This window comes from Vipera berus (assembly GCF_964194415.1).
Source record: "Vipera berus genome assembly, chromosome: 1".
Classification (NCBI taxonomy): Eukaryota; Metazoa; Chordata; class Lepidosauria; order Squamata; family Viperidae; genus Vipera; species Vipera berus.
In genome coordinates, this window is record NC_138202.1 from 138,396,891 (window position 1) to 138,421,442 (window position 24,552).

The following is a 24,552-nucleotide window of genomic DNA, read 5'->3' on the forward strand; positions in this document are numbered from 1 at the left end:
ATCTGCTTACCCGCACATGCCATTTGCGCTTGTAAACTCTAACAGATGGAATAACTGCTTGTTCGTATAGGTCTTCATTAAGCTAGGATTTTCAAGCTGAAGTGATGTTGAAATGGAACCATAAACAAAATGCCCTACATTCAATTGTCAAATAGTGTTCAGTTTCAATTTTCAAATGCCAACTTCAGTTATACAAATATTAGTCAAGACTTTCTATTTTAACCACAGGACTGCAGTCTGGTGAGATCTGTACAAACATCTTTCAGCAACAATTCTGGATCTCAAGTTCAAACCCACAGTCCCCACTTAGCGGTGAATCACTTTCAATCAGTTTTCTCAAACACATTTTTTTCTCTTTTTTAAAAAAAACCCTTCATTTCGCTAGTTAGGAAACAAATGCCTTTAAAGTTGTTTTTAATTAACTAAACATAGCTTATTTTCTAAGTTACAGTTTGTATGCAATTAATTATGTTATTTATAACTTTGAAATCTAGCATACTAGTGAACAGGTAAGCTTGGTTTCATTTTAAGTATTATTGCTATTCAAAAATGAGTTGTTCAACTACAGAACAAACATTATAAACTGCATTTCCCACATTTTGTAACCCCACATAAATTTTAAAAGTTTTGGATTTATCTCAGAGTGTTTCTTGGTAGTTTATTTAATTATTTAATTTCATCATCTGCAATCTGAAGTCTTTCATCTTGAAAATATTGCTAGTTAGGAAGTTCCATGTTTTTGATTGTTTTACTTTTATAATAATTTTATTAAACATCACAATTAAAAACAAAGAAATTAATAGAAACTAAAAATAAAAGAATAAAAAGAAAAAAGTGTGGAAAAGAAAAAAGTAAAGAAAGAAAACTAAGAATATAGTAAGGAAAATGTATTACTGTAATTTTTTTTTGATACCATTAAAGCAAAAAAAAAAAAAAGGAGAATTAAACACAGAATGGGTATTTTATCACTTTAGCACATAAAATGCATAGGGACTTGGTAACTATAGTTTTATACTGCGTTTAATACCTGAAAGCATATAACTTCAGACATAGCTAGATAATTTGATGGAGCCTTTAGAAATTCTCTATGATTATAATCCCTTGCCATTTAACATGCTAACTGGGACTGAAAGGATTTGAAATCCAAATGAATTAAAACTTAAAATGAGAATAAGCAATCTTTTTTCTATCAAGGATGTAACCTGCTGATGTTTGCCTTCCTAGGCAGGCATAAGTAAAGTAAGCAGCAGGTAGGGCCAGAACAAAAGTGATTAAGTACCCCTTTCTTCCTCTCCCACCGCTTTTTCTATTTTTTCTTCTCTTGAAAACAGTGTACCCATGAAGGCCAAGATTGCTTTTGACACATGTGTGAACAGATCAATTGCAAAGATGATCATACATTTTGAAACTGTCATCATTATGTTAGATAGGCTAGTATGGAATAAATATAAACTCAGTCTTTGGCCCAAAATACCTGCATGGCTTTTAGCACAAGAATCTCGCTATAGACAAGAAATGATAAATAAGCACAAATAGTTAACATACTGAGATATAATAGATTTTTTTCCCAAGGGGATTGTAAAATGAAATCAAAAGATTTGATAACAAGGATATTCTTGTCAATGGTTTTCTTATGTACAATTAGCAGCAAAGTTTAAAGTGGATAAAACATTTCATGTTTCTGAACAAAGCTAGACTGAGTTTGAAATAGAATTACGGTATGTATTAGCAATGAACGTGTAAAATGTATAAGCTTTTGCTGAAAGAATGTATGATAAAATGGGCTAAAATCTTTGTCTATAATACTGTATACACATAGAGCAAAAGGGACGCGGTGGCTCAGTGGGTTAGGACACTGAGCTTGTCGATCAGAAGGGACCCTCCCCCCTCCCTATGTTTTGTAAAACATTTTTAAACTATCTTTTTTTCCCCACTTATGTCCTGGTCTGCAATTCTGAACTCCAAATAAAACCAAAGTATAAAGTTGGATTTCTTTTTCCTTGATAATCAATTTGATGCTGCTAAACAAATTAGTAACAATTTATAAAGTAAAAATTACTTGTGTAGATCCAGAAAACAGAATTACAGAGTCTAACATTTAAGAATTAATTTTATTTGCAAAAACTAGATATTTTTTATATTATTAATGTTCCAATTACTGCTGTTAGAGATTATGGTATAGTTTGTAATCAATATTTGCAATCAATATTTATATAAATTACAGTACTATGAATTTGGAAATTAGGGTACTGATAATATTACTTTTTGTTAAGTTGTTGAATACCTGAAAATATATACTTATTTTCCAGCTAAATAAAATATGGTTCTTCCAAAATGTTAAAATATTTACAGCAGCTGATTTTTTTTAAAACTCCTCAGGGAAATTAAATAAACATGTCAACACCTCCTTTGGACCTGAGAACTATTCTTGTTGTATTAAACATCGAGCTACAAACACTAATCTTTATGACAGTTTCTGGAGAACTGGATCATTATCTTACAGTAGAGCTAGTAAAGAGTGATGGATTGATGTTACCTCTATAAAATGTTCTCCTAAATCTCAACATTTTACCAACAAATCAAATCTGGGCAAGAACGTTGCATGGTTTGTAATACAAATTTCATCTGATCATCTCATCAAATTTCATCTCATTGTGTACACTTTGAGAGCAAGCAACTAAATTTCATTTTTAATGTGTGCCATTGTGCCCACAGTAAAAATGACAATGAAGGTTATCTATCTATCTACAAGTAAGTTATGCTCTAGAGGTCTTCCTTTTAAAAAGTTGAACAGCAGATGACAATGGTGTTTTCCCCCTACTTAGTGTCTTAAACTATAGTTTAATAGGCTGAGAATGAGCAGTGGATACATTTATTCTTCAGCCCATTGTTTCCAGTCCTATGTAGTTTAAATGCAGTTCAATATTACAATTAAAAGGAAGACCTGTACTGCAGTTTAATTCCAGATGCTAGGCAGCATCTTAACAATAGAAACATGATTACAAATGTGACTCAAGATCTTAGTAAACCAACACTAAACTATCATTTTCCATCTTCAGTCAGAGAACTAGATTAGAACACTAAAGCCAGAGACAGAAAAATATGTGAGAACACTGAGTGGGCTAACTAACATTTTCAGGGATCCTTTAAATTAGCAATACTAATGAATGCCCCTTAAAATATTTCAGTCTACTCTATTCCAATGTCAAAGCATCTTGCTTTTTGTTTTAGATAAAACTAACTAGTTTTACAATTAATCATTATGTATTTGTAGGCTTGTCCAGATTTACAGTGAGTTAGCTTCTGACCAGAAACATTATTTTAATTAGGAGCGTTATCTAATGCTCCTGAGGTATGAAGCAATTAAAATGTCCAACTGAAACAAATCGTACACTAAATTAAGTCTTGTAAAATAAGTATCTTGAAATGCTGAACTCTAGGATAATACAACAAGGAAATGAAATGTAAAAAAAAAGTGAGTTTTCAGTTGTATACACCAGTGAGAAATCATCTGGCCTATAAAAAGGGGAATTAAAAAGTAATGCAGTCTCCAATAGGGTGAGGCGAGTAAAATAAAGACAGCTGAACAGCACCATCCCATACATGGTTTACATGTGAGATAGTAAGAATGGCAATCTTAATCTGGTCCCATTATATAGCAAAAGAAAAAGAAAAAGCCTAAAGCTGTGAGGCATCTCCTGCAATCAATGTGTTCTTGCATTAAAAAAGCAAGATGAACATTTATACAAAAAAAAGTCTATAGCTTAAACAACTCCACCCCATTTTTCTTTGAGCTTCTGACATAACAGGTCCACTCTTTTTTTTTTCTTAACCGCTATTAAGTCTGCAAAATACTTTCCGTTTAAGAAATGGTTTCTTATAACGAATATGCAGTAGAAATGAACTATCCAGAATTTACATACAGTATGAAAGCCAAAATACCGTCAGCTCAGTGCAACTGTGCCAATAGTTTTCCCCACAGTTATGAAAGTTCTCGGTTATGTGCTAATACTAAAAAAGAGGAACTATTAAATAGTTGGCCAAGGGAACGTTGTAGAAAAATGGAGACAACGGCGTGACCTCCAAAACTCTTCTTTTCTTCTTTCCATATTATAGGCACATCTCTCTTATAAGCTGTTCAAAGCAGGGTTTTTTTTTTTGAAAAAGGATGAAAAGCCACTCATTAACTCAACACAAGGTTGTTCGTTTGTGTGTGCGTGTGTGTGTTAATGAATCCTCAAAAAGAAGCAACATTTTTTTAACATTTTTAACATTTTCTTCTCTCCCAGTTTGTGGAAAGCTAATCAGAAATAAAATTAAGAAGCAGCCATAAATTCTATAAAACATCGCACAATAGAAGTTCTTTGGGGCTCTCACAATACAGATTTATTTTGGGACTTAAGACTGGGTTGATTCTTTCGATTTTTCCCCCTGCTTACCCAATAGAGCAATAGGGGCCAGTGTATAAAAACAAAAAGAAAAACAAACAAAAAAGATGTTAAGCACCAGACACGCTGCTATGGGGAAGGCAAGTTATTAGTAAGAATTGCTTTTACCCACAGTTGTGGGTCCTGTGCTTTCAATCTTTTATCCTTAATGCTGATCCTCCAGGGTTTGCTTGTTGTTCTTGTTGTTGTTTTAAAATACTGGCATGCATGTGAATTTTGCCCATGCTCTGTGAGATGCTGATATGGAACTTCAATGTCTATTTGATATTGAAATTTTTTTATATTAATCTGGATACAATTGTTCAGCTTTGGAACGTGTGTACATTTTTCATATGTTCTTCTTCTTTCATATGTTTTACTGTTGTAAAATTATTAGTGTAATTAAAAAGCATGCAGGTTGTACATGAATGCCTTTGAGTCACTCCTGACCCTTGGTAACTTCCTGGAGAAGTGCATGAAATGACACCCCCTCCCCCAGCTAGCAACCATCCCTGTGAGTAAAGTCAAACATTAGAACCAAACAATAGGTTACAATACAAAGTTCATCAAATCTGTTGTTTAGACTTCCTAACTAAGCCAGGTATTTACCAAAAAGAGTTCTCAAAATGTCCTAGGGGAGATGTGTTCATTGAAAGGAATGTAGAAGAGACTAGCGTGTTTTCTTTGTTTTATAACCTGTGGGCTGCGCAATCCAGATTTACTTAATCTAAAAACACTTCTGTTTTTTCCTCTCTCTTTTTTGGGGGGGGGGGGGAATGGAGAAATGTTTTGAAAACAGATTCTCACTTAGGAAAACTTTTCAGTGGGTGAGAACAGAATAGGTTTTACTGTTTCCGATTGAAAATTGTTCGAATAGTTTCAAGAATGTTTTTAAAACCATCCCCTAAGACAAATTTTCTGTAGTCTGCCTGGTAGGAAGGCCCTTGGCACACTATTTTTTTTTGAAGATGTGGAGTGAAAAGCAAGGGAGTTACAGCTAGTTCCTAATTTCTTCTTCTGTTTTCTATGACCAGAACACTTAAAAACAGTTCAGATTTTATACCAGCAGAATACAGAATGCTCAAGTTGAATTTTATTCTATTAACGTTCAAAACAAATGGGATTTATTTTATGCAGCTACATTGGCCCCAACATATATTTTGTTGTCTCAGACAGCTAACTTGAGCAAAACCAGAGTTAGAAGACATGCTCTTGTTTGATGCATTAGTTTATTAAATCTGGCAAAACTACTAACTTACTTCTTACTTTCTTACTGGAGGCTAAAACATATAGGGAACGGTTGCTGGAATTGGGTATGTGTAGTTTAACGAAGAAAAGGGTGAGGGGTGACATGATAGCAGTCTTCCAATATCTCAGGGGCTGCCACAAAGAAGAGGGAGCCAAGTTATTCTCCAAAGCCCCTGAAGGCAGGACAAGAAGCAACGGATGGAAACTAATCAAGGAGAGAAGCAACCTAGAACTAAGGAGAAATTTCCTGACAGTTAGAACAATCAACCAGTGGAACAACCTGCCTCCAGAAGTGGTGAATGCTCCAACACTGGAAGTTTTTAAGAAGAGACTGGACAGCCATTTGCCTGAAATGGTATAGGATTTCCTGCCTGAGTAGGGGGTTGGACTAGATGACCTCCAAGGTCCCTTCCAACAACAACAACAACTACTACTACTACCTTCTTCTTCCCCTTCACTAAGCCTCCAGATTACCAATAGATAGCTGCTCACTACTCAGATATGTATGATCAGAGGTGAGGAAAAAATGGTGCTCCTCAGACACCAACTCATGATTATCACATTTTAGAGTAAGTCACTGGTCACACCACTTAGCTGACATACAGTATGGGACTTGCAGTCATGCATACCTGAGGGAGGCATCCTACAAGAAGACCTGATAGTAATCATCTGAGTGATCCACACCGAAACTCTCCAGCCATGTTATTACCTAAAGAATGCACCCCAGAGCCTCTATAGCCATAACACCACTTGACTTAATATAGGATTCAGACACTACTGCCTTTGATATCTGGCTCTATCATGACTACCTCCATTCTAGAGGAGTGATGCAATAGTTAAAGAGCAGTATTGCAGACAAACTCTGCCTGGAGTTCGATCCTTCAAGGTCGACTCAGCTTTCTTATTCTAGGTCGATAAAATGAAGATCCAGATTGCTGGGGACAATATGCAAATAATGCTTTTACACTGTAAACTGCCCAGGGAATGCTGTAAAGCGCTATGGGGGCGGTGTATAAGCCTAAAATGTTATTGCTATTGCTATACTGCAATCAAGGTTTCGATGGCTGTCAATCATGTGTAAGTGAGAGTATGTTTGTCCTGAGCCTATCCATCAGTGCTTCCCAAACATTTTCTGTCATTACCCAAAACTGCTTATCAGAAAGTCCTTTTTTATCACTATCAGAAAAGTCTTATTTAACTGTCCCTGTTGGGATTGGGTAATGGGTTCTTGTATCATTAACCAAAAAGAAACCACTTTTACTTAATTTTGGGAGGTTTGGGAGAAGTACTGCTATTATAAACACTACACACAGCACAAACTGTACTGCATCTGTGGGTAAATCCAGGAGCATAAGGCTTGTTCCAAATTCAACAGACTGAGCACGGCTCTGCTCTTTGAGGAGTCAATGCAGCTGAAATAGAGCTAGTGAATGGTTTGACTCCTTGGAATTCCTCTCCAAATTAAGGAAAGAATAAGGATCACCCGTGTTTAGTTCTATTCAGAAACTCCCTACAAAGAGATCATGAAACAACAACCTTTGTGAAACACACTTCATCAGCGGGTTTGAGAGGTCTGGGGATTGGGGGAACTGTGCCTAAGCCACAGTTTGCCACTTTTTAGAGAAACAGTGGCTTCGCCTACTTTCTCTCTTAACTACTTTAGGAAGCTGCATGTTACAGATTTCTTTGGAGTTAAGAACCTTCAGAAAGGCAAGTGTATTACATCACTGGGAAAAAGCTCCTTCTATCCTGGATGAAAGAAACTCCAATGCAAAAGGGGGAAATAGAATGTGGATCTTGGAAAGTTAAGGGGGCCAGATGTACCTGAAAGAATACTTCCTGCAGAGTGTTCACATATTTATAAAATAATATATATAGTATAGCAGATAATATAGGAGAATAACCGAGACAGATCTGAATGTGGAGTTTTAAAAAAATACTACTTACAAAAGTGGTATGGTAAAATATGCTGTGGATATGAAAGTGGATTTTAAAATGTTCCGTGTATAAGAGTGATATGGAAAACAACACCAAAATTGATTTATGAATGAAACAGTCGATGTCTTAATAATTAAAGGGGACATACAAATAATAAATCAGAAGAGTGAACTGGAAAGGCGCCTTATCTTGGATTTACAAAAAGAATGTGAGAAACCAAGGAAACTCTTTCTGAGATGAGACAAAGAGAAACTTCTGAAGCTGTTCTTGAAAGGGGACAACGGGAAAATGATAAGGAATCAACTTGTGGGACACTATTTCATGGGACAATAGATAGAAGTTTTTTTAAAATAGAAAGGTTTATAAAGTGAATATAATATATATATATATATATATATGTATGTATGTGTGTATATATATATATATATATATATATATATATATATATATATATATATATATACACACACACACACACACACACACACATTTACACACACACACACATATATATACACACACACACACACATATACATACATACACAAACACACACATACATACATATGTATGTATGTATGTAAGGAAGGGACAAAGTGGCTCAGTGGGTTAGGACGCTGAGCTTGTCAATCAGATGGTTGGCAGTTTGGCGGGTCGAATCCCGAGTGCCGCATAACAGAGTGAGCGCCTGTTACTCGTCCCAGCTTCTGCCAACCTAGCAGTTCGAAAGCACGTAAAAATGCAAGTAGAAAAATAGGGACCACTCCGGTGGGAAGGTAACAGCGTTCTGTACGCCTTTGGCGTCTCGTCATGCCAGCCACATGACCACGGAGACGTCCTCGGACAACCGCTGGCTCTTTGGCTTTGAAACGGAGATGAGCACCGGCCCCTAGAGTTGGAAATGACTAGCACGCATGTGCGGGGGAACCTTTACCTTTACTATGTATGTAAGGACTGCCAATGTAATTACATCGGAGAGACGGCCAAACGGATTAAGACCAGAATTCACGAGCATAGGTTGGCCGTCAAAAGGCAGGAACAGTACTCGCAAACATGGCCGGCAATGGCCACTCATTTGACTTCAGGGGGACGAAGGCTATCGACCAGGATACCTCCAAAGGAGGTTGGCTGCTTAGAGAAGCCTGGTTCTCAGACGCACACTCAATTAACTGGCACATAGAGCTTCCACCAGCTTATCAAGCATTGAGAGCATATGAAGAGCAACCCAAAACACTGATTGCACTTAGGAGAGGGGCCAAGGACGATGGCAGCCATGCTACCCATGTGAGGGAAAGGAAGCTGGATACACAACAACCTGTTGAGACCAGGAAAAGGGAACAGATGAGGAGTGAGTCTGCAATAACTCCCGATAGCCGAACGCGAAAGGGGTGGGGAGAGAGTGGATTGCATCCAGTACATTCATTTGAAAACGGAGATTGGCTGGAAAGAGTGGAATCAGTTGGGCGAAGAGAGGAGAAACAGGAACAACTGGGAGGCGAGGCAGGCATACATATGGGCATGCCCAACCCGAAGTCCAGAGGTGATACAACAGATCGGTGAGGGTGGAGTGATGCAGGGAACCCTGGAGGAAAAACAACGAGTAGAGGAGGATGGCGTGGCCTGCAGAAAGGAGAAGCAAGATAAAACAACAGCCAATTGGATGGTGGAACAAGATCAGGAATGACCCTGTAAACACTCCAATCAACAGAACACGGAGAGACAGGGAGGGAGGATGCCACAACGCACGCGCACACCTACACACGAGGAGCAACCTGCTGAAGGAGGACAGCGCAACAAGATGGAAAATGATCCAGCAGCCACTCTGATCCACTGCATGTGGATGAGGCAGGGGGGAAGGACATCACAGCGGGCGTATACAACGCCAGCCCAAGACACGCAGCCTATGATGATTGCGGGAGGGGGGCGTTTGGAAGATGGAATAACCGTAGCATCACATGGCTGGACACAGGGAGGGCAGGTTGAGAGGATAAAAAAGGCAGGTGAGGAGATACAACAACGAAGGGTAAGATTGACAGAGGTAGAAGGGGCAAAGAAAGGAACAACAGGAGAAAAGAAAGCAACAGGACTGAAACATGCACAAGGAGATGCGGGACAGCTAGGATATTCATGGTTAGTTAGGACGGGCGGCCCTATCACACGATCAATGGGCAGGACACTGAGTCAACAAGGTTTATAAACAATCTCCCCACCCCCTAGCATTTACCCTGATGATGCTGGCAGTGGGCCAGCGAAAGCTAGGTTGTTTTAGGTTTGTAAATAGTTGTTTTATTGTTTTTACTATTTTAACAATAAACAACTTTTACACACACACACACACACACACACACACACATATATATATATCTTTGTATTTGTAAATCTTAATAAAGTTATTGTAAAAAAAAGCAAACTCAATGTTTCCCAAGGCAGTGTGAATTACTTCTCATACTGGGCTAATAAAAGAGCTGAAAGTTATCAAAACAGGGAACTGATGCAACCTTTTATGTCTTCATAAATAAGACATAAGAGTTTTTAGCTCTAGACCCAAAAAAATGGGAAGAAAACAGATAAGGGTACATTTGCAAACGCTGGTTGCAATGGTGTTGTAACCTTAACCTTCCTTCTACTAAATATTATTAAGCAAAGTTCTTGTTCTATGAATTAACTGTTGCCTGTTTATAAACTGCAAGGGAAGCTACATTACTATATGGAACACTTGACACCCCACATATCTTATTCCATAAGAACTCCATGGAAAGCTTTTATTTTGTGCACAACCATATACAATAGTTGGAGAAACTCTCTCTGACATTGTACTTTCAAAATTGTGGGAACAGTGTCTAAATAATGTGGCGGGCATCAGATTGAGGAATACTACAATAGAGATTGGGTCTAGTGAAGCATTTATGTCAGAACAGATCGGAAAGGAGAAGTAATCATCTTCATCAATTTGAATAGCTAGATCTGTTGGGATTTCTCTTTTTCAGAAAGTACAAATCTCATCACCTCCTTCTCTTGCCCACTAGAACTATTTACATTTGTGATATTTCTATAGGTTCGACCACAGATAGACACCCACCTCTGGATGTGGCTTTTACTGGCTTTTGGGGGAAGCCAACGTTTGCAATGGTAGATTTAACATTTCGGCTTACTTCAGTTTGGGAAGGGGCTTTTTAAAACATATTAGGTCAAGTTTAGGCTTACAGTGTAATTTTTAATAGTATAAAACAACTGAGACAGGGCTGGAAAACAGGGGGGGGGTCCAGTTCTGAGATTTCAATTTACTAGAACCTGGATTATCATGCGAGTGCATTTTTTTCCTGACAAAAGGAGAACAGCAGCATTTCAAACATCTTGCACTAGAACAGGGGTGTCAAACTCAATTTCATTGAGGGCCGCATCAGCATTGCGGTTGCCCTCAGGGGGCCGTGTGGGTGTGGCCTGGGTGGGTGTGGCCTACTGGGTGGGCGTGGCTAAAGTGCGTATGGCCTACTGGGTGGGCATGGCCAGCTCTACATCGTTCGCATCAAAGGTGCCTATGGGGGCCTGGGCAGGAGTGGGACAGATCTGAGGGTCTCTGGCAGAAGGAGGGTCTCTGGGCCAGGGCCAAGGCAGTGGGGGCCGTTCCCTCACTGTTTCCAGGATGGCTTCGCGGGCCGCATGAAACCACTTTGCGGGCCGGATCCGGCCCCTGGGCCTTGTGTTTGACATGTCTGCACTAGAACATTTTTAATCACTGAAGTAATCCTTAAATCTGGATACATGCCAATTAAAAAGTGAATAATCATAAGTATATACGTTCTGTTATTCATCTTAGAAGAAAATGGCTCCTTAACACCGGACTCCCTCTCTCATTCTCACGTTTAATGTAAACATCAAGAAAGATTCAAATTCAAAAAGTTCTAACAGCAAGTTTAGAAATACTCTGGTAATTCCATTGTTTAGTTTGTTTCCAGGAAGTCTTGCATTCTGTCCTTGTTTCCAAATTTTATTTATTTATTTTATTTGTATCCTGCCTTTACTATTGTTTATAAATAACTCAAGGCAGCAAGCATATCCAGCTCATCTTTCTCCTCCTATTTTCTCCACAACAACAACCCTGTGAGGTGGTTTGGACTGAGAGTGTGTGCCCAAAGTCATCCAGCCAGATTACTTTGGTAACCCAAGGAAACTGTCATATCGTCAGGCCAAAATTTTAAAGACATGTACAAAAAGGAGGAGCCCACTGATTGAAGTACTTTTTGGTAAAACAGAAACAGAGTCAATGACTATTAGGAAAATGTTTGATGAGGTAAAAAGAAAAACCCTACACAGAACAAGATTAAGCACCAGTGAGACCAATTAATGGAATGTAAATTAGGTTCTTAATCCTTTCCCTTTTAAGACAAAAAAAAATCACAGTGCTGAACTTCTAAACACCTTTTAATTTGCCCTTGCTCTTTAGACAAGATGAAATACATCGCATAGCTAGGAACTCATAACTTAAAAGAAAAAAAGAAAAAGTTGAGACTGAGTTCACAGGGACACAGAGACATCCAAGAAAATAAGGTCTGAGAGCTGAACTTGCCAATCGTTTTATTAGCTAGCTGAAATAAATGGGAACTGTCTGTGCAAAGAATGTCCCTTTAGCAGCTCAGAATGAACTTCAGGCCTGGGTTCCATTTTGTCTTTTATAAATGTAAGGCGTTCAGTGTTATAGTGAACTGACAATTTTAAATAACTACACTTTAAAAAACAAGTACAGCATTGATGTTAATGTGTGAAAAGGTCCCAACCCCCAGGAGCCAGAATTCCCACAATTGTCCACTGTGGTAACAGGATATAATTGCTTACTTACTTGGCAGCAAACTTTACCATCTGCTTACTTGCATGGTCTCCCACAGCCACTAAAGCCTGGATGTTAAACTGCTGCTGACGTATGACTAAGAAACACTGTTTTCCTGAAAAGAAAGAAGAAGAAACAATGAAAGTGTTTCCAGGACAAATTACATGGAAAGTTTCTGAATGAATTAAAAGAAAATGGTTTATTCTTGGAATATCAGGCCAGGCTTTAGATGTATAAAGCAAAGTACAATCACAGTAGTCTTTGCTGTGTTTTTTCCACCACAATAACGGATTTATTTTCTTATTTTTGTTAAAGGAAATTATTCTTCAGAAAAAGCTCACACCCTTGCTAAGTGATAAAAATAATATAATGTAAGGAATAATGTAGTTACTTATGTGTTAAGATGTGGAAAATTGTAGATGAAGATACATAACCAAGGCAATACCTCCAGATCTAAGGTAACTAAGGTTCAAAGCAGAATAGGTTGATTCTGAGGTTTCCAATCCGCCTCAGTGGTTTTACCTTTTTGACTTAATTTGGCACGTTCAAAGCACTTAATAAATAACATCACTGAACAAAAGACAGACACTGAACAGATACTTTTTCAATTACTTCTTTAATCCAGAGTTAAGCAACCTGATGCCTTGCAGATATTTTAAACCACAATTAGAACTGAAGTGTAAGCTACATGAAGGCTATGGGTTGCAGATTCATGCCTCATTCTTTGCTAGACTATAATTTACTTGAGATAGAGCGGTAGCAGTAGCCATGCCAAACAAAGCCTCTAGAGTTGGCTTTCTGTAGCTTCTCTTGTATCCAATATTGGATGAGCATTTATCACTTTAATTTGGCTATTCCAAGATGTCACAAATGAAATTCAGCATCAGTTGTTCTGCCTTCTCCAACTCATCTACTATTTTTCTTCCTGGTTGCCCAGTACAGAAATGGCATAATTGTAAATCAAGCTCTATCAGCGGGTAACCTAATCTGGATTGGTTGTCAGGTTAAAAATACTCCAATCTTTCTCTTACCAGATTTGGTTTCAGAAAGGAATCTTGGCATATGGCACACTTATTTCAAGTAATAGTAATAAGTAAAACTTACAAACAAAAAAAAGATGAAATCAAGTATTTAACATGTATCGACCACAGCAAATGAACATTTTATGAAGAAAAAAATGAAACCATATAATTAGTGGATGTAGCAACATTGCTCAAACAGCATCTTGAGAGAACAGTCACTATTATTCTTGGGCATCTGTACAAAAATATAAAGTTACACATTTCCTGAAGGTAATATGACCACAAAATTGAGCAAGCAGTTAAAATTATGCTAAAATGTTGTGAGATTTGCTGATCGCCTGATATAACAATAATTCAAAAGAGTAATTGTGTAGATGTAGCTAATCTGGGAACAAAAGAATAAAGGAAAAAAGAATTGGGAAAATATGAAATATAGAGCTTTAACATTCAAAATACATAGATTTTGGAAAAAATGGCAGTCATTCCTATAGTTATTGGCACTGGGTGGAATTAAAACAGATCAAACATATTTTACAAGAATTAAATATTTCTACTGTATCAGCTACATATTATATCTTATAATATTACTTGGATAATTCCTAGATTCGTGGCAAGAACTCAAATTTTCAAAGAATATCAGCCAAAAATGTGATTCTTTATGTCTTTCATTGTGCTATGTTATTTGTTGATTGATAATAATACTTGATAGAATAACAATATAAATAATATTTTGATGCCTGTTGATGCCTTATAGTAAGATAGCTTCCTCGCACAACAGAACAGATATTGTATGAAAAGGAGCTTCTAAAATTCATTTTTAGTTTTTAAATATGAACCTGCAAATAATCCCTACTTCATAATATATTTTGAATTTTTTATTCAAAACATTAAAATACAAATTGCAAAAAAGAAAAAAAGAAAATTCAAAGACAAAGCAAAACTAGGCAAGACAAAAAATGTGAATAAACAAACAAACATATACATTGTCTCCCCTAGTTGAATATTGATACATGTATTTTAAGAGTAATAGTTTCCTCCCTTTGTGAAAAAGGCCCAGTTTATAAACTTCTACAACTCTGTTTACCCAACCCATTTAACCCGGCATTTATCTGCTATATAGAAATAATATAGATACATATGAAAAGAGACATTTGTTCAGATACTGTAAAATCAAAATTATGAAGACATCTGTAAATCAATACAAGAGCTTTGTACTGGGCCTAAAACATACTGGGAGCTAATGAACAATATTACTAGCATAATCATAAATATTAATTCCAGTTGTATTTAATAACAATTGAAGTTTCCAGACAGCATTTATGGAAGATTCACAAATAACACAGTACAATAATCTAACTGAAAGTATATGAGGATATGGATTATTGCACTGAAGTCGTCTGTATCACATAGAATTGTATCCTGGATTTCACCCCAAGAAATTTTTTGCCAAAGAGGTCACTTCTATGGCAGCTTTTGCTAACATCCACCATGTTCCCTTTCTGAAACAATTCTATTCAATGGAATGTGGTGGTACAAAATAGAATATTCTTTCAAAATAGTGAACTAGACTACATTCAATCCTATAGCATTTAAATTGCATTATATTATATAATTCTCCACTGTCTCCAATATGCTATAATGTCTACTGAGGGATGCTACGAGGGAGCAATTGGGAATAAAAAAAATCAGCACAATAAAAAATGCTTATGATGTCTAATTTATGACTTTGAATAGGACAGAACAGGATTTTATTGACCTGTTTACACTTCCCCTACACAAGTAATTACAATTTTTATATGGAGTCGCCTTGGGGAAACGAACTGGAAGCTGTTAAGACAGTAACAGGTGCAGAAGTATGCACTGAGGCTAGGGAGGCATGAAAGACCGGCTCCTCTTGACTCCCTGGGGTATAAGAGAGAGGGAACAAGAAACCCAGGCAGACTTGCAAGCTTTTGTTATTATTGTTATGTCTCAGTAAAATACAATTCTAGTCTTCCCATGGAGTCAGTTTCCAGATCTAATCTATCTAGTAGAGCTGAGAATCAAGATGTACTCCTTGATCAAGCTTTGTTTGCTATAGTTGTTAAGTGAATCACTGCAGCTGTTAAGTTAGTAGCACTGTTGTTACGTGAATCTGGCTTCACCACTGACTTTGCTTGTCAGAAGGTTGCAAATGCGATCACAAGTTCCTGGGTCACTGCAACCTTTATAAAAATACAGTGAGGGGGAAAAAGTGTTTGATCCCCTGCTGATTTTGTACCTTTGCCCACCGACAAAGAAACAATCAGTTTGTAATTTTAATGGTAGGCTTATTTTAACAGTGAGAGACAGAATAACAACAAAAAAAATCCAGAAAAAGTGTATTTCAAAAAAAGTTATAAATTGACTTGCATTTTAATGAGTGAAATAAGTATTCAATCCCCTATCAATCAGCAAGCTTTTATACAGGTAACGAGCTGAGATTAGGAGCACTCTCTTAAAGGGAATGCTCCTAATCTCAGCTTGTTACCTGTATAAAAGACAGCTGTCCACAGAAGCCATCAATCAATCAATCAGATTCCAAACTCTCCACCATGGCCAAGACCAAAGTGCTGTCCAAGGATGTCAGGGACAAGATTGTAGACTTACACAAGGCTGGAATGGGCTACAAGACTATTGCCAAGCAGCTTGGTGAGAAGGTGACAACAGTTGGTACGATTATTCACAAAAGGAAGAAACAAAATAACTCTCTCTCTCGGACTGGGGCTCCATGCAAGATCTCACCTCGGAGTTTCAATGATCATGAGAACGCTGAGGAATCAGCCGAGAACTACACGGGAGGATCATGTCAATGATCTCAAGGCAGCTGGGACCATAGTCACCAAGAAAACAATTGGTAACACACTACGCCATGAATGACTGAAATCCTGCAGCACCCGCTCAAGAAAGCACATGTATAGGCCCGTCTGAAGTTTGCCAATGAACATCTGAATTATTCAGAGGAGAACTGGGTAAAAGTGTTGTGGTTAGATGAGATTAAAATCCAGCTCTTTGGCATCAACTCAATTCGCCATGTTTGGAGGAAGAGGAATGCTGCCTATGACCCCAAGAACACCATCCCCACCGTCAAACATGGAGGTGAAAACATTATACTTTAGGGGTGTTTTTCTGCAGGACAACTTCACCGCATCGAAGGAATGATGGATGGGGGCATGTACTGTCAAAACATGGGTGAGAACCTCCTTCCCTCAGTCAGAGCATTGAAAATGGGCCGTGGATGGGTATTCCAGCATGGCAATGACTCAAAACACACAGCCAAGGCAACAAAAGAGTGGCTCAAGAAGAAGCACATTAAGGTCCCGGCGTGGCCTAGTCAGTCTCCAGAGCTTAATCCCATAGAAAATCTGTGGAGGGAGCTGAAGGTTCGAGCTGCCAAACGTCAGCCTCAAAACCTTAATGACTTGGAGAGGATCTGCAAAGAGGAGTGGGACAAAATCCTTCCTGAGATGTGCGCAAACCTGGTGGCCAACAACAAGAAACGTCTGGCCTCTGTGATTGCCAACAAGGGTTTTTCCCACCAAGTACTAAGTCATGTTTTGCGAGGGGGTCAAATACTTATTTTACTCATTAAAATGCAACTCAATTTATAACTTTTTTGAAATGCTTTTTTTATTGTTGTTGTTATTCTCTCTCTCACTGTTAAAATAAATCTACCATTAAAATTATAGACCGATCACTTCTTTGTCAATGGGCAAATGTACAAAATTATCAGGGGATCAAATACTTTTCCCCCCTCACTGTACATGCCAGTTGTCAAGCATCCATGTTGATCACGTGACCATGGGGATCCTGCAACAGTCGTAGATGTGAAAAATGGTCACAAGTTACTTTTTGCAGTGCTGTTCTAACTTCAGTCACTAAAAGAATGGTTGTAAGTCGAGGACTACCTGTACCAAATTGCTATGCTTATTCATCAAGCACACTAAACAGTTTAAAAATATTTTAACAGAAAATATTTAGCAGGGGAATAAAATCAAAGGAATTATTCAAGAACAAACCTATTTACATATAAATATATTACAGTCAGAATGGGAGAATTCAGCATATTATAATAAATTACTTATTTACATTTCTATCTAAAGTCCTCATTTTAATGGAAGATAAATTAGAATTTATGGGGCTCACCTTTTTTATCTTTTAAAAAGAACACTGGCAAGATTCTGTCTCTGAGTTAAGAGAGATATTATTTATCAAGTCAAAATAGCTATTGTTTAAAATAGTCTTAACATTTGTTATAACACCTCTATAATTCGAGTAATTAGTCAACCTCTTTGACCTGTTTTAAGAAGTCTGGTAAAGAGATGCATTTCCTAAAATTGTGAATTAGCTTCTGCAGAAATTGGTACTAGCTCTGAAACTAAGGGAGACTAAGGGAACCTAAGGGAGGCTCAATCAAGCAGTTCAGGATACAGCATTATAGCTAATACCAAGAAAATAGGGGAAATCTTTTTTTTTCAACTGCTTACCAAGATCTACCTATTAGAAATCCCATATAGCACAAGATCAGACTTGGAATAATGAACATAATAATGAACATTTAGTAATACAATTACTAAAAGCAAAATTAGTGTCACAATACAAGAATGTGAACTGTCAGCAGCTGAGTCTCTTCACAGACTTGATGAACCAGCATGAATGCTCTTAACATTCATCTGTATCCTACTTTTCAGAGGACAGTTTAACAAAATGATTTTTCACAGAATTAGTGGCACAAAATAATATGTCATTTGATCTACTTCACTATAGAACTATAATGTGCAACCCTGTTTGTTGTTTCCAGCATCACTGAAATGTTTTTTTAAACAACAGGCATTTGTCCTAATTACTGTGATGTTATATAATACTGTCTTTGTCTAAAGAGGAAATAAACTTTGATCAACACAACTGTCAGTTTCAGATGTCACCTAAAGATGTCAAAACATATTTAAAGTTTGTGTGCTAGAAGCAGATGTCCAAGAAAACCTGTTTCCATAGTGAAGAAAAATGACAGGCAGGTGGATCTACATAAGACATAGTATACAGCTGGGACTTCTGGTTTGACGTTGCGGCAAATGGGTGCAGGACACAGGGCTCTGTCTTTTGTCCAATTTTGCCCCGCTGGGGACCCTGTAAAGCAGACATGTCAAACACAAGGCCCGGGGGCCGAATCTGGCCCGCGAAGTGGTTTCATATGGCCCGCGAAGCCATCCTGGAAACAGTGAGGGAACGGCCCCCATTGCCTTGGCCCTGGCCCAGAGACCCTCCTTCTGCCAGAGACCCTCAGATCTGTCCCACTCCTGCCCAGGCCCCCATAGGCACCCTTAATGCGAACGATGTATAGCTGGCCATGCCCACCCACTAGGCCATATGCATTCTAGCCATGCCCACCCAGTAGGCCACGCCCACCCTGGCCATACCCACCCGGCCCCCTGAGGGCAACCGTAATGCTGATGCAGCCCTCAATGAAATTGAGTTTGACACCCCTGCTGTAAAGCAAGGAGGCGACCCTCATTGATTGCGGGAGGGCGGCGGCCCTTCTGTTTCATCGGAGGAAGCCCTCCAAACCAGCAGGGGAAAGACTGGCTACATTCGTGTAGCCAATCAGAAGCTACTGACAACTGAAGAAAATAAGCACCAACGAGCAACTTTTCAGCAACGTGGATGAAACTGGGTAAGACCATATTCTCTCTTTATGACTCTTTTTTTCCTGGAAATAATTGCCCCAAACACCCTCCCCAATGAGAGAGGGAAGAGGAATTTCCACCCCACTCCCTCAAGAAAAGAAAAGCGGCAAATTAACAGAAAAAATTACAAGTTTAATTTGGAATTAATACACATATATGGCTTTGAAATTTGGGGACTAAAAGTGCTTTTGAGACTTTTTTTTAAAAAAAAGACTTTTAATATACGTTGGGATTTAAAAAGTTGGAAAACGGCGCTAAGGACATCTAGTGGCGAATTATGGCACAATTTGTTATGCCTAAAGGAAACTTGGCTTGAAGCCCAGATTCAGATAAGACTCTTGCTGTCCTTGGAAACTTTCACTTTTGAAGACTGCAGCTGGGACAAGGGAAACAAAAACTCTTGGGCTGCTTATCTCTGTGGTAGAGACAACAAACTACTTTGAAACCAGCTTGCCTGAACTATGAATATAAATATTAACTGACTTTCAGAACTGTGTTATGGAACTATTTCCCTGCAGGAGAAACACATATCATTGCTTGAGATGATGGAATATTTTGGATTATAAATCTTTGATTGATGAACAACTTTTACTATAAAGACCAACTACAAAAAATAAAATGGATGTCCCATGCTCAGCTTTAAATGGTAAAATAACCATCCTTAATACCTGTCCCCAAAGTCTTAGGTTTGATATACCACCTAGAAAATATTAAGATCAGAAAGAAATTCTCTTCATGTTGAAATCAATACAAGAGACAATTGATTTAGCTCGTGATGAGACTAAAAATAACACAAAGGAGATAAAGGAACAATTTTCTAATCTAAATTAACAAACCCAGAAAATGACTACAAAGGAGGAACTAGCAATCCAGGAAATAGAAGGAAAACTAGAGAAAGCAGATCCAAAGATGGAGGACCCAAAGGAAGGAACTAACAGACAGACTCAGACAACTGAAGAACTAGAAGACATAGTGATAATATCGGAAATGGAAAAGACATCTTACCAATCAAGATTTCAGAACATATTTGAGGAAAAGAAGAACTGATTGAATGGAAGATAGAGCTGTTAGAACTATGGGGAACTGGAGAAGGAGGGAGGCTGTTTAATGAATATCAATGTGCTAAGCGTTCTTCCAAAAATACTTTAAACAAATGGTCTTTTTTATTCCAAACAATATACACGAAAACAGGCAGAATTACTTGATGATTCAAACGCACTGACTTGGAAAGTTAATTGGCAAAGGAAGAAAGCTAGAGTAAGACTGAAGAAAATAGAGGTTTTGACTCATTAGATGGGATATTATACTATTAATTAGATGTGTGAATATGGTGGAGAATAGATAATTGCTAGAAATAGAAGTATTATTATAACAAGAAACATAAGATTTGTAATTAGAATATTAGATTTTGGTATAAGAAGGGAAACAGGAAAATGCTAAAAAGTTTGAATAAGGAAAGCTTTTGGTTATCCAAATATAACTTACTTTGGAATTATAAACAATAGAAATATTTTGAACACTGATGGGAAATTAAAAAATTTTAAAAAGTGAAAAAAGGATACTGGCTGAACATATGGATGTTAAGTGCAAATGCAATTAAGATATGTTTTGGGTAGAAAAGATATCTTAAACTGACATTGTTGATATTATTAGAAAAAGATAACAAAGATGTTGATATTCAACTGTATATTTACTAATTAATAACAATAAGAATTGTATTTGCCTAGTGTGGGAAAACAGATACTATCGGAAGAAGAGAGGAAAAATCTGATGGTGTAATATTGGATCTAGGGTGAAGAAGTTAATATAGACCAGACATGTCAAACACAAGGCCCGGGGGCCAGATCCGGCCCGCGAAGTGGTTTCATGTGGCCCCCGAAGCCATCCTGGAAAGAGTGAGGGAACGGTCCCCGCTGCCTTGGCCCTGGCCCAGAGACCCTCCTTCTGCCAGAGACCCCCAGAGGCACCCTTGATGCCAGTGATGTAGAGCTGGCCATGCCCACCCAGTAGGCCATACGCACTCCAGCTGCACCCACCCAGTAGGCCGCGCCCACCCTGACCATACCCACCCGGCCCCCCGAGGGCAACCACAATGCTGATGTGGCCCTCAATGAAATTGAGTTTGACACCCCTGATATAGACCACTGAATTACTAATGGACCCAGACAATATATTGTTTATTAAGTATTTGACTGTAAAACTAAAAAAATCATAAAATATTTATAAAAAAGAGATACTATGGAGCTCAGACTAAACTTCTTCTGAGGTCGCTGTTAAGAGCAGAGTTTTTTCTTTTTTCTTTAAAGAACTGAAGCATTTCATTTTGCACAAAATGAAAGCTAAATTTGTTCCAGGGCTTCCCATTTCTTTAATCTGTATTATAGTACATAAAAAGCCACGATTTTAGTTTGAAAAGAGAAATTCTAGCATGAGAAATAATTCAGCAATGCTTTGAGACTTTAAATATAAATTAATTGTAAATGGTTCTTTATAACCTTAAAGGCATTTAAAAGGAGACTTAACTATATTCTCATAAAAAAGTTTACCAGTTATAAAATCCAACATAACGATTAGAGTAAACATACATATTTATTGTAGAAATGTTCACAGAGCTTCAGTAATTTAGAGAACGTGCTTTTCTTATATTAAAAAGCATTCCATAAAAATCCATGAGAAGGGGAGTAGAAAAAAAGAGGCAGAAACCTAGAGCTTCTATTCTCAAAATTATAATCTAGAAGGCAACATTCTGACCTGCTGCACTTATCTAGAACAGGGCTTTTCAACCGGCTGGTGGTATGTAAGCCTTAGGTAATTGTAGTGGGGGCTACAGCTGATACAGCCACCCAGAAGCACGGATCAGCTGTAGCCCGGCGCTGATCCTGGAGCTTCAGTTAGCAAGCAGCATGTTTTCCAGAAGCGCAAGAGTGAGCTGGGTAGGAGCCCAGGATCAGTGTCTGCAGCTACAGCTGAGCCGCACTTCTGCAGAGCCGCCCAGAAACGCGGGTCCTAGGGTCCTGCCCAGTTCACTTTCTTGCGGAAAACATGCGGCTTGCAAGTTGCATTGTCCTAGGGAGATCATGTGATCCCCTTTTGCGATCTTCTGAAAAGCAAAGTCAAGCCGGATTCAGTTGAACAACTCTGGGACTAACTTAACAACTGCAGGGATTCACCAAACAAACATGGCAAGATAAATTCGTAAAATGGGGCAAAACGGGGCTGCAAGCATGCGCACAAGGCATCTGTGTGAGGCATCTGTGTGAGGCTTGTGGTGCCGCCACTGCCAGTTCGCGGCGATGCTACCACCAGTGCTAGGATCATGCCATGGCCCGCACCAATTTTGCCAGGTGCAAGGATCGCGCCGCAGCCCGCAGTGATACTGCCCCAGCACGAGGCTCACGCCGCTGCCCCACTGTAAGGATTACTCCACGGCCCATCTGCCACTTGCAGCGCTGACACTGCCTGCACAAGGTTCGCGGCAATACTGCTACCTGTGTGATATTAGTGGCGCTGCCGCTGCCCACACAACACTCGCAGCAACAGTGGCACAAGGGGTGAGTACATGTGCACATCCGCGCTTCTGGGTGGCTGTATCAGCTGTAGCCTGGCACTGATCCTGGGCTCCTGCCCAGCTCACTTCCTTGAAGAAAACATTCCTTGAAGTGAAGCCCCAACCTCCACTTGCTTTCACTCACTCCTCCGTCTCTTTCAAAGGAACCTCACTCCCCCACACACTCAGTCTCTTTCAAAGGCCTCTTGCTCGTTTGCTCACTGCCCTGTTTCCAAACGCCTCTTGCTCGCTTGCTTACTTACTGCCCCGTCACTTCCAAATGCCACTTGCTCATTCACTCGCTCACTTACTGCCCCATCGCTTCCAAATGCAGTAAGTGAGCAAGTGGCATTTGGAAGCGATGGGGCAGTAAGTGAGTGAGTGAGTGAGTGAGAAAGTGGCGTTTGGAAGCGACTGGGTAGTGAGTGAGTGAGTGAACGAGCAAATGGTGTTTAGAAGCATTTGGAAGCAACAGGGCAGTAAGTGAGCAAGCGAGCAAGTGGCGTTTGGAAGCAACGGGGCAGTAAGTGAGTGAGTGAATGAGCAAGTGGCGTTTGGAAGCGATAGGGAGTGAGTGAGTGAATGAGCAAGTGGCGTTTGGAAGCGACGGGGCAGTGAGAGAGTGAACGAGCAAATGGCGTTTGGAAGCGACGGGGCAATAAGTGAGCGGGCAAGTGGCATTTGAAAGAGACGGAGTGACTGTAGGAGAGACTGAACAGTGTGCCTTTGAAAGAGACGGAGGAGTGATTGAGAGTGGAAGCTTTTGTGAGCAAAGTGTGAGTGAGTGAGGGGGGGCTTTTGTGAGCGAAGGGTGAGAGAAAAAGGGAAAAGTGAAGGGGAGAAGGGAAAAAGAAAAGGCACTGACTTCTGACTTCCTCTGTTGCAGGAGTAGAATGAAGCATTAACATTGAACCTCAACTTTTTACTTTTCTATAATATTATAAACTAGCCATTTATTTCTATAACAACAAATGAATCTAACTAATGAAACCCAAAATAGCCCCCCCCCACACTTTTTTCAGTCATCAAGTTTTTGACTCCTTGTTAAGTACTGGTGGTATTTGAATATTGCCATGTCCTAAAAGTGGTACAATTTCTGAAAAGGCTGAAAAGCCCTGATCTAGAAAATGGCATTCCCAATATCCAAAGCTCTCATCCAAAATGTCATGCTCAGAAATATATCTCGTGTACTGTTTCCATGAGCAAACTTTCCAGGCTGCTATTTTAAACAGTAGATTGTAACACTTTACTATCTCACTGAAGGAAGTGGTCGGTTTTTTTTATCAACTGTAACTAGGGAAGCAACTAGAATTCTTAAAAATGTTTGCATTTGCTTATCTCAAGTTGTGCTTGACATAACCTGGAATTCTAATTTGCAAACTTCCTGAGCTACTACCGTTTTTCCCCAAAAGGCCTACCCTGACAATAAGCCTTAGCTTGATTTTTGGGGGTGGGCCTAATATAAACCCTACCCCCAAAATAAGCCCTAATTTGGGGGCAAGGCACACATTTAAAAATCAAGCTAGGGCAGGGGTAGGGGTGTGGATCTGCCCCACGCGCCCCACACTCACTTACCTTGCAGCCAGGCCTCACCTCGCCGGCCCACTTCTTCTGAGGCGTCTTCTGCAGCCAGGCCTGCATTTCTCAGTCAGAGGCCTTTCCAGAAGGCCTGTGCAGCCAAGAACCAAGCTATGGATTCAATTCATAGTGCGGTTCTGCAAGAATCCATAGCTTGGTATTTGGCTGCATAGGCCTTCTGGAAAGGCCTAACTGCAAAATGCAGGCCGGAATGCAGCTGCAGAATGAAGCTGCTTCTTTGGCAGCAGAAGAAGTGGACTTGATG

At 39.0% G+C, this 24,552-nt stretch overlaps 1 protein-coding gene across 1 annotated transcript in view; it reads right to left on the minus strand.

Annotated features, from left to right (window-relative positions):
* Positions 1-24,552, minus strand: part of DARS1 (aspartyl-tRNA synthetase 1) — a 70,943-nt gene that overhangs the window by 38,607 nt on the left and 7,784 nt on the right. The window contains exon 4 of the mRNA XM_081318971.1: positions 12,451-12,553. Within this exon, the coding sequence (XP_081175097.1) occupies positions 12,451-12,553 (103 nt within the window). The remainder of the gene's footprint in view (positions 1-12,450; positions 12,554-24,552) is intronic.